Source organism: Scyliorhinus torazame, chromosome 17, assembly GCF_047496885.1.
Source record: "Scyliorhinus torazame isolate Kashiwa2021f chromosome 17, sScyTor2.1, whole genome shotgun sequence".
NCBI classification, from domain to species: domain Eukaryota; kingdom Metazoa; phylum Chordata; class Chondrichthyes; order Carcharhiniformes; family Scyliorhinidae; genus Scyliorhinus; species Scyliorhinus torazame.
In genome coordinates, this window is record NC_092723.1 from 164,149,545 (window position 1) to 164,166,245 (window position 16,701).

Below are 16,701 nucleotides of genomic sequence, written 5' to 3' on the forward strand. Positions count from 1 at the left end.
TGGACCGGGCCAGCCAAGATGCCCGGGCCGTGGGCTTCTCTGCCGTTGCCGGGTTCCCCATGGTCCAGGGCGCGATCGATGGGATGCACGTCGCCGTGCGGCCACCTGCAGAGAACAGGGCCGTGTTCACTAATAGGAAGGGGACCTATTCAATGAACGTACAGGTGGTCTGCGACCACCGCATGATGATCCTGCACGTCTGCGCCCGTCACCCAGGCAGTGTACACGACTCATTCGTGTTGTCGCGGTCATCCATCCCCGGCATGTACGAGGGACGCCATCCCCGGCTGAGGGGCTGGTTGCTGGGCGACAGGGGCTACCCATTGCGATCGTGGCTGATGACGCCTATACGGAGGCCACGCAATGAGGCGGAGAACCGCTACAATGATGCCCATGTAGCGACAAGGGGAGTGATCGAGAGGTGCTTTGGCGTGCTGAAGATGCGTTTCAGGTGCCTGGACCTCTCTGGGGGCGCCCTCCAGTATCGGTCAGATAGGGTCGGCCGCATCATTGTGGTGTGCTGCGTCCTGCACAACATAGCCCAGCAGAGGGGCGATGTGCCGCAGGCAGAGGAGGGCGGAGTGGAGGAGCAGCAGGAAGAGGCCCAGTCCTCCCCAGATGAGGGGGATGGGGGCAATGGTCAGGGCAGACGGGGTAGACACAGGCGGGTGGCTGTCCACCGTTACCGGCTGGCCCAGCGGGCACGGGACAGACTGATAGACGCCCGCTTCACTGACTAGATGGGCGTGGGAATCGGGTAGTATGGCCACAGACCGCACACCATGACAACAGCCGACCACCCACACCCCCCACCCATCCACCCACCCAGCACCCTCACCCCCCCTCCCCAACCCCACACACCCCACCCGCATGCACACCACCCCCCCCCCCCAATTGCCGATCCACCGGCGGCACAATGGGCCGGGCTCACCCAGTTGCGGGTGGACGCGTGTCTATCGCAGGCCATGGAGGATGATGACAACCCGCCTCCGATGAGCTCCTGGCTCTACATCGTTGGACTATGTCTGACCCATGGCCACAGTACCACCATCCACCCGGACCATCCCTGCATGCGGCTGTGACACTGCAGCGCACGGTCCCGTCCTCTGCCCGGGGGATGTTGATGGCGGCCCAGGGGGAAGGGGGCAGACTCAACTGGGGCTGAGGTAAGACCACCCGTCACACACACACTTGCGCTCAACGTACATGACACGCCCGCACACTTTGGACAGAGCACAAAGGCAGCTTCGGTAGGTGTAACATTGACTTTAATAACCAAAGGAGTTCATGCACGTGCCCTAGCCCCTAAAACTCATCTGTGCCCTGCACCCGTGCCAACTTACTCAGTGTCTAATTGTTTGGCCTTACGGGCCCTTTGACTACGTCTGCGTGGTTCCCCAGACGGTACAGCAGAACTGGAGGTGGACTCCTGTGATTCCTGCCCTCTGACACTGGATCCCTTTGGCGGCCGTTTCCTGGGGCGTCCTGGCCTAGATGGGCCAGGCTGCGGCCCGGGCGACTGGGATGGTGAGCTGCCAGCCTGTCCTGCCCGTTGCCCACCCGATGCACCTGGGACGGAAGGGGGGGGAGTCCGAGGTGTCGCGGTGTACCGGGACCTCCCCTACAGAGGGAGCCGGGACGGACCACACCACCTCCTCCTCCCTCGGGGTGCCCGATGGCCCCCAGGCCTCTACATGGGTGGGGGATGCGAACGGACTGGCCATCCGACGCGCCCCCGACATCTGGCTCTGCCAGTCCTGGAGGCCCGTGCTGGTATCGACAGGGGTCTGCAGGTTTGCAGCCATGGAGCCCAGGGGGTTGTCGAACCCTGTCTGTGACAGTGCGACGCCGGCTCGCACATGGCCACTGGCGCTGATGCCCTCAGCGATGGCCTGCTGAGACTGGGCCATGGACTGCAGAGACTGGGCCATGGCCTGCAGAGACTGGGCCATGGCCTGCTGAGACTGGGCTATGGCCTGCTGAGACTGGGCCATGGCCTGCTGAGACTGGGCTATGGCGTTGAGCGCCTCTGCCATCTGGCGCTGGCACTGGCTCATGGCTTCCTGTGAGAGGGCAGCCATTTCCTGGGCCACAGACGCCGCCTGCACGGAAGGCCCCAGGCCTCGCAAACCGTTCCCCATGTCTGACACCGTCGCATCCATTGCCTCCACCGCGGACGCCACCCGTGCGGTGTCAGCCTGGGTGGCACGCATGACCGGGACCACTCCCAGCTCCTGGACGCGGGTGGACTCCTCCACCTGCGACCGCAGCCGCCGCAAGCCACCCGTCACCCTATTCGCTCGTCTCCGTGTCGGTGGTTGCATCGGATCTATGTGTGGGTGTGGTAACTGCAGGAACCCGGGATCCATCTGGGCGGCAGATGTTCGCTTGGCCTGGGCTGCCCTCCGACCGCCCGGTCCCTCTGCTGCTCCTACCTCCACCTGCTGTACCGGGATGGCTGTGTTGTGCGCACCAGTGAGTGTACCAGACGCCTCATCACTAAAGTGCCCAACCGTGGTGAGTGTTTCTGCGATGGTGGAGGGTGTTGGTGACAGCAGTGGCGTTGTGTCGTGCTCTTCGTCCCACTCTGAGTCCATGGCACTTTGGGGTGGGGGTTCGTCTCCACCCATCCACTCTGAGTCACTGTCCGGTATTTTGTCTTCCCGGGTAGGGGTGTCCTGGGTAGTGCTGTCCCGGGTAGTGCTGTCCCGGGTAGTGCTGTCCCGGGTAGTGCTGTCCCGGGTAGTGCTGTCCCGGGTAGGGGTGTCCTGGGTAGTGGTGTCCCAGGTAGGGGTGTCCTGGGTAGTGGTGTCCTGGGTAGTGGTGTCCTGGCTCGGATGTGACGGGGGCCTGTGGCTGCCCCCCTCATCGCTGGGTGGTCGCTCCCGCACGTGACGGGGGTGTCGTCTCCCTGTTGCTCCAGGTCTCTCCGTCTCCCGTGGTGTGCGAGGGGCATCCTGCGGGCGTCGCATGCTGGAGGGTCCGGGTCTCTCCGTCTCCCGTGGTCTCCGAGGGGCATCCTGCGGGCGTCGCATGCTGGAGGGTCCGGGTCTCTCCGTCTCCCGTGGTCTCCGAGAGGCATCCTGCGGGCGTCGCATGCTGGAGAGTCCGGGTCTCTCCGTCTCCCGTGGTCTCCGAGGGGCATCCTGCGGGCGTCGCATGCTGGAGGGTCCGGGTCTCTCCGTCTCCCGTGGTGTGCGAGGGGCATCCTGCGGGCGTCGCATGCTGGAGGGTGCGGGTCTCTCCGTCTCCTGTGGTCTCCGAGGGGCATCCTGCGGGCGGTGTGCATCTGCGGGGATGGGTGCCTGGACGTTTGGTCCTGCGATACACAATGAAGCATGCATGGTTAGACATCAGGCAGTGATCAGGTGATACGGGGGAGGGGGATATAGGGGAGGGGGGATATGGGGACGGGCTGTTGGTGGCTCACTTGCTCGTGGGGCCCCGACCTCTGCATCAGCAACCTCCCGGTCCTCAGCTCCGCCAGCCAGTTCCAGGGCCCTTTCCTCGTGTACGGTCAGTGGCCTCTCATCAGCGGGCCCTCCTCCAGTCCTCACATGCTCCCTATTGTTGTGTGCGCGCTTCTCCTGTGGGGGGGGGGGGGGGGGTGGTGGTGGCAGGGGTAAAAGGCAACAGTGTTAGGCAGGTATATGAATGCACGCCATCGGTTGCGTGTGCATTGCAGAGGTTAAGGTTAGGGCTGGATTCACTTGGGGATATGGGGGATATGGGGGAGGGGGGGATATGGGGGAGGGGGGATATGGGGGAGGGGGATATGGGGGAGGGGGGATATGGAGGAGGGGGGATATGGGGGATATGGGGGAGGGGGGATATGGGGGAGGGGGCGATATGGGGGAGGGGGTATATGGGGGAGGGGGGGATATGGGGGAGGCTCACCCTGCCTGCTCTGACGAGGTCGTTCACCTTCTTGTGGCACTGGGTGCCTGTCCGTGGTGTTAGGGCCACAGCGGTGACGGCCTCTGCCACTTCCCTCCACAGACGCCGGCTGTGGCGTGGGGCAACTCTGCGGCCGTGCCCGGGATACAGGGCGTCCCTCCTCTGCTCCACCGCGTCCAGGAACGCCTCCACATCGCGTGACTCGAACCTCGGGGCTGAGCGACGGCTAGCCATCCAGTCGGGTGTTGCGGTCGGGTGTTCCGGTCGGGTGGGGGGGGAGCTGCGCGGCCTTATGAGCCGTCACGCCGTGCAGCGCGTATGACGCTGCACGGCGTGAACCATTGCGCAAGCGCGGATCCCGTCACGTCGCTGCTAGCCTATTTCGGGCCGGAGACTATCGGCCCATTTTTATGACGTGACGCAAGTGGGATTTGCGCCGTTTTTTGCGCCGATCGGCGGACTTTCCGCCGATAACGGAGAATTTCGCCCCAGAGTGATACAGTGTCCCAGTGACCTGTACTAGGATACCAGAGGATACAATGTCCCAGTGACCTGTACAAGAGACCAGAGTGATACACTGTCCAGTGACCTGTACCAGACGCCAGAGTGATACAGTGTCCCAGTGACCTGTAGCAGACACCAGAGTGATACAGTGTTATAGTGGACCTGTACTGGACACCAGAGTGATACGGTGCCCGGTGTCTTGTATCAGAGACCAGAGTGACATAGTGTCCTGTGACCTGTAGCAGACACCAGAGTGATGCAGTGTCCCAGTGACCTGTACCAGATGCCAGAGTGATACAGTGTCCCTGTGACCTGCACCAGACACCAGAGTGATACAGTGTCCCAGCGACCTGTACCAGACACCAGAGTGATACAGTGTCCCAGTGACCTGTACTAGGATACCAGAGGATACAATGTCCCAGTGACCTGTACCAGAGACCAGAGTGATACAGTGTCCAGTGACCTGTACCAGATGCCAGAGTGATACAGTGTCCCAGTGACCTGTAGCAGACACCAGAGTGATACAGTGTCCAGTGACCTGTACCAGACACCAGAGTGATACAGCGTTATAGTGGACCTGTACTGGACACCAGAGTGATACGGTGCCCGGTGTCTTGTACCGGAGACCAGAGTGATACAGTGTCCCAGCGACCTGTACCAGACACCAGAGTGGTACAATGTTATAGTGGACCTGTACTGGACACCAGAGTGATACGGTGCCCGGTGTCTTGTACCGGAGACCAGAGTGACACAGTGTCCTGTGACCTGTACCAGACACCACAGTGTACCAGTGCCCAGTGATGTGTATCGGACACCAGTGTGATGCAGTGTCACAATGACCTGTACTGGAAACTTTCCAATTTGAGTCTGTCTGAGATTGTTTTTATTGGCATCCAGCTTGCAAGCTGTGACTTTGACTATCAGATTGGCTTCATATCTAAATTTGGGATATGCTGTGGGGCGTGATGATGTGCTCAGCTGGCTACTGAGTAATGCCTTACGTGTGGGAGATAATGGGATAGAATGAACAGAAAATGCAAGAATGCAAGATGGGTATCAGAGGATAGAATCCATGTGATAAACGGGGAAACGATAAAGGAGGAAAATTGACAAGTACTGCCTGCCATAGGGGGAAATCTTCCAGAATTCTAAAGCACAATAACATTTCAACAGACAAATAATACATTTCTCCAGGGTACCGGGTGGAGGGGGTAGAGGTGAGGAGTAACACAGCCTCATTATGTGTTAATGTATTCCAGTGATGTCTGTTACATTCAGCTATGCAATTAATCTAATTCTGAAATGTTCGCAAGAGGCACCAAACTGTTCTGATGACAGACACTGATCGAGCACCGAGGACGTGAATATTAAATCCTAGCTCTTCCATGGCAGTAAGTCAGAGAATAGAAGGATAAATAGTGGGGAAGCATGTATAAGGAGTACGTACAGTAGTTCCTGAATGAAGACAGGTATCTCCAGTCAACATTGGGTTGTGGGTGATCTGTCGCTGTCTATATTCAAGGCTGAGATCAATACATTTTGGACTCTACGGGAACGGAAGGATTTTGGGATTGGGCAGTAGAGCAGCGTTTATCAAATTTTATGCACGAGATGTCAGGCTCAACGGCTGGGCCAGTATTTATTGTCAAATTCTAATTTCCCTTCAGAAGGTGGTGGTCAGCTGCCTTCCCGAAACACTGTGTAGGTACACCCACAGTGCTGTTAGGGAAGCAGCTGCAGGATTGTGACCCAGCAACAGTGAAGGAACGATGACATATTTCCAAGTCAGGATGATGTGTAGCTTGGAGGGGAACTTACAGTTCCAGCTGAGGTCAAAGATCATGCATGACCTTATTAAATAGTGGAGCAAGTTCAGGGAGCTGCATGACCTACTCTTCTTTTATGCTCATAGAGGGCTGGTTTAGCGCAGTGGGCTAATTCAGCTGGCTTGTAATGCAGAACAAGATCAGCAGCGCGGGTTCAATTCCCATACCAGCCTCCCCGTACAGAATGTGGCGACTAGGGGCTTTTCACAGTAACTTCATTGAAGCCCACTTGTGACAATAAGCGATTATTATTATTATTAGAGATAATGTGCGAAGCATGGCAGCCATTTTAGTGATTGTTTCGTGACAAAAATGTAAAATGAAATGAAAATGAAAATCGCTTACTGTCACAAGTAGGCTTCAAATGAAGTTACTGTGAAAAGCCCCCAGTCGCCACATTCCGACGACTGTTCGGGGAGGCTGGTACGGGAATTGAACCCGCGCTGCTGGCCTGCCTTGGTCTGCTTTAAAAGCCAGCTATTTAGCCCTGTGCTAAACCAGCCCCTATAAATAAGCCACCTCAGTGGGGGCATCTCCCCCGCTCTTCTGCAAATAATGTTGTGGGTTAGGGTTTTACATTCATCTGAGAGAGCAGTTGGTTTAAAAGCTCATCCGAAAGAGAGCACCTCTGACAGTGCAGCACTCCCTCAGTACTGACTCTCCGACAGTGCAGCACTCCCTCAGTACCGATCCTCTGACAGTGCAGCACTCCCCCAGTACTGACCCTCTGACAGTGCAGCCCTCCCTCAGTACTGACCCTCTGACAGTGCAGCCCTCCCTCAGTACTGACCCTCTGACAGTGCGGCACTCCCTCAGTACTGACCCTCTGACAGTGCAGCCCTCCCTCAGTACTGACCCTCTGACAGTGCAGCCCTCCCTCGTACTGACCCTCTGACAGTGCAGCCCTCCCTCAGTACCGACCCTCTGACAGTGCAGCATTCCATCAGTACTGACTCTCCAACAGTGCAGCACTCCCTCAGTACTGACCCTCTGACAGTGCAGCCCTCCCTCAGTACTGACTCTCCGACAGTGCAGCACTCCCTCGGTACTGACCCTCTGACAGTGCAGACCTCCCTCAGTACTGACCCTCTGACAGTGCGGCACTCCCTCAGTACTGACCCTCTGACAGTGCAGCCCTCCCTCAGTACCGACCCTCTGACAGTGCAACACTCCCTCGGTACTGATGCTCTGACAGTGCAGCACTCCCTCAGTACTGACCCTCCGACAGTGCAGCACTCCCTCGGTACTGATGCTATGACAGTGCAGCACTCCCTCAGTACTGACTCTCTGAAAGTGAAGCACTCCCTCGGTACTGATGCTTTGACAGTGCAGCCCTCCCTCAGTACTGACCCTCTGACAGTGCAGCACTCCCTCAGTACTGACTCTCTGACAGTGCAGCACTCCCTCAGTACTGACTCTCCAACAGTGCAGCACTCCCTCAGTACTGACCCTCTGACAGTGCAGCCCTCCCTCAGTCCTGACTCTCCGACAGTGCAGCACTCCCTCGGTACTGATGCTCTGACAGTGCAGCATTCCCTCAGTACTGACCCTCCAACAGTGCAGCACTCCCTCGGTACTGATGCTATGACAGTGCAGCACTCCCTCAGTACTGACTCTCTGAAAGTGAAGCACTCCCTCGGTACTGATGCTTTGACAGTGCAGCCCTCCCTCAGTACTGACCCTCTGACAGTGCAGCCCTCCCTCAGTACTAACTCTCTGACAGTGCAGCACTCCCTCAGTACTGACTCTCCAACAGTGCAGCACTCCCTCAGTACTGACCCTCTGACAGTGCAGCTCTCCCTCAGTCCTGACTCTCCGACAGTGCAGCACTCCCTCGGTACTGATGCTCTGACAGTGCAGCATTCCCTCAGTACTGACCCTCCGACAGTGCAGCACTCCCTCGGTACTGATGCTATGACAGTGCAGCACTCACTCAGTACTGACTCTCTGAAAGTGAAGCAATCCCTCGGTACTGATGCTTTGACAGTGCAGCCCTCCCTCAGTACTGACCCTCTGACAGTGCAGCACTCCCTCCGTACTGACTCTCTGACAGTGCAGCCCTCCCTCAATACTGACCCTCTGACAGTGCAGCCTTCCCTCAGTACTGACCCTCTGACAGTGCAGCCCTCCCTCAGTACTGACCCTCTGACAGTGCAGCACTCCCTCAGTAATGACCCTCTGACAGTGCAACCCTCCCTCAGTACTGACACTCTGACAGTGCAGCCCTCCCTCAGTACTGACTCTCTGACAGTGCAGCACTCCATCAGTACTGACTCTCCAACAGTGCAGCACTCCCTCAGTACTGACCCTCTGACAGTGCAGCCCTCCCTCAGTCCTGACTCTCCGACAGTGCAGCACTCCCTCGGTACTGATGCTCTGACAGTGCAGCATTCCCTCAGTACTGACCCTCCGACAGTGCAGCACTCCCTCGGTACTGATGCTATGACAGTGCAGCACTCACTCAGTACTGACTCTCTGAAAGTGAAGCAATCCCTCGGTACTGATGCTTTGACAGTGCAGCCCTCCCTCAGTACTGACCCTCTGACAGTGCAGCACTCCCTCCGTACTGACTCTCTGACAGTGCAGCCCTCCCTCAGTACTGACCCTCTGACAGTGCAGCACTCCCTCAGTAATGACCCTCTGACAGTGCAGCCCTCCCTCAGTACTGACTCTCTGACAGTGCAGCCTTCCCTCAGTACTGACTCTCTGACAGTGCAGCCCTCCCTCAGTACTGACCCTCTGACAGTGCAGCCCTCCCTCAGTACTGACTCTCTGACAGTGCAGCCCTCCCTCAGTACTGACCCTCTGACAGTGCAGCCCTCCCTCAGTGCTGACCCTCTGACAGTGCAGCCCTCCCTCAGTACTGACTCTCTGACAGTGCGGCACTCCCTCAGTACTGACCCTCTGACAGTGCAGCCCTCCCTCAGTACTGGCCCTCTGACAGTGCAGCACTCCCTCAGTACTGACCCTCTGACAGTGCAGCCCTCCCTCAGTACTGACTCTCTGACAGTGCAGCCCTCCCTCAGTACTGGCCCTCTGACAGTGCAGCCCTCCCTCAGTACTGACCCTCTGACAGTGCAGCCCTCCCTCAGTACAGCACTAGGGGCATCGCTTCTGCTCCTTACAGCCACGGCCGACACAAAGACAACAGCTCGCAAAGTGCAGAAAAACTGGCCAATGAAGAGGAAAGTTAGCCAGGACTTAGTTTAAGATGGAACGCCGAAAACGTGGAGGAGAGATCGCACGAGCAAAAAGAATGGTGGCGAGAAAGGGAAGGAGAAAGTGCGCAAGGTGAAAGGGAAAATCAAGGTGAGGGACAAAGGGCAACACTGCAGCGGCAGCAGAGACAGACCTTGCAGTCCCACCGCTGTCAACGGGGTTTCCCGTTGCTCATCGCCCCCCAGCCACTGGAGAACTCACGGGGGGGGGTGGGGGGCGGTCGCTGTCGACGGCACCAGAAAATCCCACCCTTTGTGTGGTCAGAAAAGATTTTAGCATGAAGAACAGGTCCTGTGGCAGCCTTTCCAAAACATTGACGCCAGGCCTAACATTATTAATATATAAATTGTCCTCTATGAGCTGAAGCGAAGACGCCATTGTGCTTGCAATTCCGATTTGCCACACTGATCTTTTGGCTGCCTGTCACCAGTTAATTCAAGGTGACGTTTTCACCTCGGGAGAAGAAGCAAAGATTACTCCTTTTCTCCTCAGGTCGACCGCTAATTTCATCAGGTGCACACCATGTATTCAAAAAAAAAACTGTTTTAAAACTTACAAAAGCCGCTGCAGTTCATCTCAGGACTTCTGAGCGCTACCCAAGGAAGGAAAGAGATTACATACACTGGCTGGGTTCCAGAACTGGCTCGCTCTGAATATATGAAAATCATTGTTTTGAATTGTAAAGCAGGCAGCGTCCTCATGCAAAGCAGTTTGCATTGTTAAATCGGAGGGAGGGGGTGAACTTGCATGTTCATTTTTGTTACAATGAAATCATGTGGATGATGTGGTGCGACCCCCCCCCCCCCCACGCAGTTTACCTTGCCGTTGTCTCATTGACGGATTGGGGAAAAATGGACGAGGCCCATCTGCCCACAGTTCTGCTATACAATTCAATAGTGACTGCTCCAGCTCTACCTCCATCCACCTGTCTTGGTTCCGTAACCCATAACCCTCTTGGGGTTATAACCACCTGTCTTGGTTCCGTAACCCTCCAGCGAACAAAAGTCTGATCAATCCCAGTTTTCCCCACATGAGGAGGGAGTTCCATGTTTTCACCAGCCTTTGTGCGAAGGAGTGCCCACTCACCACCTGTGGAAGCCCCCGTTCTAATTTCAAGGTGCGATTCATCCTCAACACAAAAGAGAGGGAGAAGAGGAAAGATTAGGAGGTAGGAAGAGACGCGAGACGTGAAAGGGAAAGCCATTCCAATTTTCCCACATTCCAGAAATCTCTCGATGCCTCCTTTCACTTCAGTGGTGATCAGTTGGGTGCTTTGGGTCCAACAGTAAAATGTAGGAAAGGGTGAACAACCCAAGCAGGGGGAAATTCATTTAATCTGGGGCTCCTTCTACTTCTTAGTGCAAAACATTCTGCCGCAGAGGTCAGGAATGAAGGCCGGGATTTACCGGCCTCGTTGAGCCTGACTTGGAGGCCGGTTTAGCTCAGTTGGCTGGACAGCTGGTTTGGGATGCACAACAAGGCCAAGAGCGCGGGTTCAATTTCCGTACCGGCTGAGGTTATTCATGAAAGCTCCGCCTTCTCAACCTTGCCCCCTCGCCTGAGGTGTGGTGACCCTCAGGTTAAATCACCACAATCAACTCTCCCCGTCAAAGGGGATAGCAGCCCATGGGCATCTGGGACTATGGCAACTTGAGTTTCCTCAGGGAGAGAATTGGGGGACATCCAGAATAAGGAAGGGATAAGGAGGATGGCTAAGGAACACGTAACTGAATTTATTTCCAGATGATAGAGTAACGGAAGCATCCCTGCTTCATGTACTCCTCTCAACCTTCCCGCATCTTGACGGTGCATAGGTCAGATTTACATCTGTTTGTAATTATTTCTGGAACAAGTGACTGGTCTGTCGCCAGGGGCTTATAGAAACAGAGAAAATAGAAGCAGGAGGAGGCCATTCAGCCCTTCGACCCTGCTTCGCCATTCATTATGATCATGGCTGATCATCAAGTTCAATACCCTGATCCCGCCTTCCCCCCTATGACTTGATCCATTTAGTCCAAGAGCCAAATCGAATTCCTTCTTGAAATTACACAACGTTTTGGCCTAAACTACTTTCTGTGGCAGCGAATTCCACAGATTCGCTACTCTCTGGCTGAAGAAATGTGTCCTCATAGCTTTCTCCTTATAGCTTGAAGGGCAGAAAGCATAGCCACACTCACACACACACACACACACCGACAAACTAAGGGGCAATTTATTGTAGGCCATCCACGTAACCTGCACATCTTTGGACTGTGGGAGGAAACTGGAGCACCCGGCGGAAACACGTGCAGACACGGGGAGAACATGCAGACTCCGTACAGACAGACCACGGGCCAGAATCGAACTCGGGTCCCTGGCACCACTGGGCTGCCCTCCTCTCCATGTCAGCCCTTACTCGCTGATTGCTGTTCTCCATGCCCTCGGTCACCACGATGACGTAAGGCTGCACCGGCCAGTCATGTTTAGCAAACAAGAGTTTCATTTGTGCTTGGACCCGGTTGGTAACAAAGAATCATTATACTCGAACGTAATGGTAATGAGTTGATTTTGTGACAGAATGCCTGAAGGCATGGCCACGAACACATACAGGCCTCAATTTTGACCTGTTCCCATCCACATAGTGTAAGCAACTGGATAGTTGCCTTCAACGGGAACTACTAACCATGTTGAGGCTGTGTCAGAGGTGAACAGCATCCCACTGGCACAGGGTTAGAATCATACCGCACATAAGGAGCCCATTCAGCAGTGGTTAGCACTGCCGCCTCACTGCTCCAGGGACCTGGGTTCAATTCCGGCCTCGGGTGACTGTCTGTGTGGAGTTTGTGCTCCCTCTCCGTGTCTGCGTGGGTTTCCTCCGGGTGTTCCGGTTTCCTCCCACAGTCCAAAGATGTGCAGCTTAGGTGGATTGGCCACGCGAAATTGCCCCTCAGTGTCCAAAACGTTTAGGTGGGGTTGCAGGGATAGGGTGGAGCTGTGGGCTTAAGTCGAATGCTCTTTCCAAGGACCAGTGCAGACTCGATGGGCCGAATGGCCTCCTTCTGCATTGTAAATTGTATGAAAAAAAGTCAAATATAAGTAATTCCCTCTCGCACGCGATTATTAAATCTGCTTCCACCGCCCTTTCAGGCAGTCCACCCCAGATCACAACCAACGGCCTTAAAAGAAACTTCTCACTTTCCCTCCAGTCCTTTTGCCAATCACCTTGAATCTGTGTCGTCCGGTTGCTGTCTCTTTTACCAGGTTAGGTTTCCCCCTCATTCGCTGTCTCAAAGCCCTTAATAATTTTGATCATCTCAATGTTAAATCACCCGCTAATCAGCCTGCTCAAAGGAGAACAATGCCAGATTCTCCACGGAACAGCTTGACAAGCAAAAGAGAAATAAATTGAGTCATTTCCAATTTGGAACATGGCCTGAAGGGTTATATACATTTGATGCAATTTGAACCAACACTTTGCATGCTGGCCAGGGTGGGTACAGAGAAGCTATTTCCTCACGTGCGGGAAATCAGGAATAAAACACCACAATCTCAACATTACAGCCAGACAATTTATGGCATTAAGAGTCTGTCAGCCTTTCTCCCGCCTGAAGGCCATGTACCTTTGGGTCAATGGAAATGTCGGAGACTGAGATGAATAGATTTTCGCTTGGTGGGTGAGTCAGGGACATGGAGCAAAGGCGGGCAAATGCAATTTGAGAAATAGATTAACCATGGAAGGTGGCATAGGTTCGAGAGGTTGAATGGCCTGCTCCTGTTCTTATATTGTGTCGTTTAACCAATGAAAGAAAAGGTTAATCCTTCAAATGAGGAGGTGATTTGATTAAAATACACATTGCGTATTAATGACTTAACCACCTGTGTTTTTCTCACAGCGATGAAATCTGGAGGTACGCAGCTAAAACTCATCATGTCTTTCCAGAACTATGGGCAGGCACTCTTTAAACCAATGAAGTGAGTATGTTTCTCAACTATCTTGTTCACTTCTTTGACCAGTGGTTGCACTAGTCTATGTATGTGAATTAACAGTAAAAACATATTCCTTTGATGTCACGACACATTCCGATGATCTTCCAATCATTATGACCAACAATTATTTTATGGTCTTGGAGTTTCAATTTGTTTGAACAGCTTGTTCCTTAACAACAACGGCATTTACCTAGCAGCGTTCACATAGCGATATGTTCATAGATCATAGGATCCCGACTGTGCAGAAGGAGGCCATTCAGCCCATCAAGTCTGCACCGGCCCTTGGAAAGAGCACTCTCCTCACCCTATCCCCATAACCCAGCAACCCCACCTAACCTTTTGGACACTAAGGGCAAGTTAGCATGGACAATCCACCTAACCTGCACGTCTTTGGACTGTGGGAGGAAACCGGAGCACCCGGAGGTAACCCATGTAGACACGGGGAGAAAGTGCAAACTCCAATATGCTTCACAGCAGAATCATCAAACCAAATTTGACACTGAGCCCACAGAAGGAGCTCCTCAGGCCATAGTCCCAGCTGACCAATGTCTTCCTTCCCCTTTGAGGGGGAGAGGTGACAGGTGGTGATTTAACCTGAGGATCATCACACCTCAGGCAAGGGGCAAGTTTAAGATGGCAGGCCTTCATTAAGGATGCATGTAAATGCTTTGGAAGCAGTTCAGAAATTGTTTACTGAACTAATACCTGGATTGGGCGGATTGTCTTATGAGGAAATGTTGGCCTGGCTTGGCTTGTATCTACTGGAATTTGAAAGAGTAAGAGGCGACTTGATTGAAACCTTTAAGATCCCGAGGGGTCTGTGTATGGAGAGGATGTTTCTTCTTATGGGAGAATCTAGAACTAGGGGTCACTGTAAAATTTAAATGTTGGTCATTTGAAAATGAAAAAATTGAAAATCGCTTATTGTCACAAGTAGGCTTCAAATGAAGTTACTGTGAAAAGCCCCTAGTCGCCACATTCCGACACCTGTTCGGGGAGGCTTGTTGCCTCTTAGAGGGTCATGAGCTTTTGGGACTCCCTTCCTCAAGCGGCAGTGGAAGCAGAGTCCCTGAATGTTTTCAAGGCAGCGGGAGATAAATCCTTGACAAGCAATGGGGTGAAAGGTTATCAGAAGTAGGCAGGAGGTGACAATCAGGTCAACCATGATCTTATTGAATGGTGGAGCAGGCTCAAAGGGCTGAGCGGCCTATTCCTGGTCCTAATGTGTATGCTTTATTTCCACTTCGCACTGTTGAGTGTTGGAGGCCCTGGGATGAGGCTTTCTGGAATTTGGAGGAGTTAGGAGACGGAAGTTACGGCCAGTGACAAGATCGTCTACCTCTCATCCTGAATGTTTCCCATCCACTGGCTGCTGAAATCCATCTGTCACCTCCCTCATGCCTATCTCACTGTGCATGGGCAGTACTGAGTCAGGAGTCAGCTTGAATCCTGAGATTCACCCCTCTCACCACCATGTCAATACAGGTGGACAAAGGGGAAAGACATCCACTATCTGTAGCAGTGAAGTCTGGCAGGATGTGAGCAAACATTTAGTGCTGGGAGAATCCCCCCCGCCGAACTTTTTCTATTTTGCAGAGGTAAGTTACTGAACAAATTCACAGGAGACTGCTGGCAAACATTTAATACAAAGAATAAAATATTTATTAAAATAAGAAAAGTGAACTTTATTACACCAGACAAAAAAGATCTCAATACAAACACAAGAAGATGATTCAAATCTCCACTATTCCTTTACCCCAGCAATATCTTTACAGACATAGAGTTGGCACTAGCTTAACACAAAGGCTTCTTGCTTGGGACCGGCACAATTGTACATGGTTTTATTCAAATGAATTCTTGAGCATTCACTTGATGCTTCTCACCAACTTTTGGGCTGGATTCTCCGTTTCTGCCAACGGAGAATCCGTGGACTTTTACAACAGGAAAATTGGCCCCACACCTGCACCAATTCCACTACCGGTGTGGGGCTAGCACCGGTGCCGCAAGGAGCACCATTGATTCCCATGAAAAACAATTCGGGATTCGCCGGGTCCGTGCTTGACACTCGCAGGGCTGACAAGCTGCAGCCGCGTATAAACATACCCCCGCCCCGCCCGCCCCCCCCCCCTCCATACACACACTTATCAAAGCCAAAAAGATGGGACAGGTTGTGCTGGGGCACCAATACAGCTGATGGGTCAGCTGGGGCCAGAGGGCACCCACCTTTACAACCAAGGGCACCAGGTTTAAAGCGGGCTGTCAACGGCATGCAGAGCCACATGGCCTTGCCGGCTGCGGTAATGGTGTTGGATACCCACCCACCCCGACCCCACAGCCCACCTCCTGGCCACCCCCTACTATTCCCCCAGCCCAGGCAGAAGCCCCCACCCCTCCGCCAGTGGCACGACTGTCGGCGAAGTACAGCAGTGCTGGATAGTGTCCGTACGCCCTCTCTCTCAGCAGCCACCATGCCAGGTTCACGATTTTTGAGAGCACACGTGGACTGTTCCATCGGGAACTCGGCCCATTGGAGGCAGAGAATCGCGGGTGGGCCCACGAATGATATGCAAACGGTGTTTACAGTACCTGGGGCGTGCATCGCATTGACACCGTTTTCGAGGCACCAGAGAATCAAACTGACGCCTACAGCCATTTTGATGTTGCATGCTATTCCCCGCCCGATTGTACACCCTGGTTTCGGCGTCGGCTAACGGCAGGACTAAGAGTCCCACGCCGTCAGGAATTCTGCCTACTCCACGAGTACGCCGATTTTCGGGGGGGGGACGGAGAATTGGAAAACAAGCACCGGTCCCGATTTTGGAGCCAAAACAGATTCTCCACCCCGCCACCGAACATGATTTCAGTATCGGGGACCAGAGAATCCAGCTCCTTATCTTTCCGTGAGACACCCGAAAACCGCATGCTAAACTCACTTTTTCTTCGACTATAGAGTGAACAAGTTCCGTAAACTCAGCCTTTAAGTAGCACCTTTGCTAAACTGATCCCGTTACTGAGTCCCATAGCTGGTTATTCAGTTAACCACTGTCCCACTAGCCTTGTAGTTTTTCTCCTTCTCAGTGACGCTGAAATCTCGGTCTTCCCTCTCTAATACACACACTGAACGTTCCCTCTCATCTCCTGTCTTTTCTGTGCCTGGCCCTGGATCACTATTGCTAGGCAACAGTGAAGCTTTTTTACTTAGTGTTTTAATTTCAGAATCACTGAACCTACGATCCCTTTTAACCCACCGCTTTGACTTCGGGAATGTAACACCTCATTGAAAATGTAT

The 16,701-nt window shown here is 53.8% G+C and overlaps 1 protein-coding gene and 1 long non-coding RNA gene across 2 annotated transcripts in view; one reads left to right on the forward strand and one right to left on the reverse strand.

The window, feature by feature from the left end:
• LOC140394357 (uncharacterized) overlaps nucleotides 1-10,069 on the reverse strand; it is a 154,403-nt gene extending 144,334 nt beyond the window's left edge. The window contains exon 1 of the long non-coding RNA XR_011935857.1: nucleotides 10,003-10,069. This is a non-coding gene — a long non-coding RNA (uncharacterized lncRNA). The remainder of the gene's footprint in view (nucleotides 1-10,002) is intronic.
• Nucleotides 1-16,701, forward strand: part of fam20cb (FAM20C golgi associated secretory pathway kinase b) — a 138,234-nt gene that overhangs the window by 52,836 nt on the left and 68,697 nt on the right. Inside the window, exon 3 of the mRNA XM_072481556.1 lies at nucleotides 13,319-13,397. Coding sequence (XP_072337657.1) covers nucleotides 13,319-13,397 — 79 coding nt within the window. The remainder of the gene's footprint in view (nucleotides 1-13,318; nucleotides 13,398-16,701) is intronic.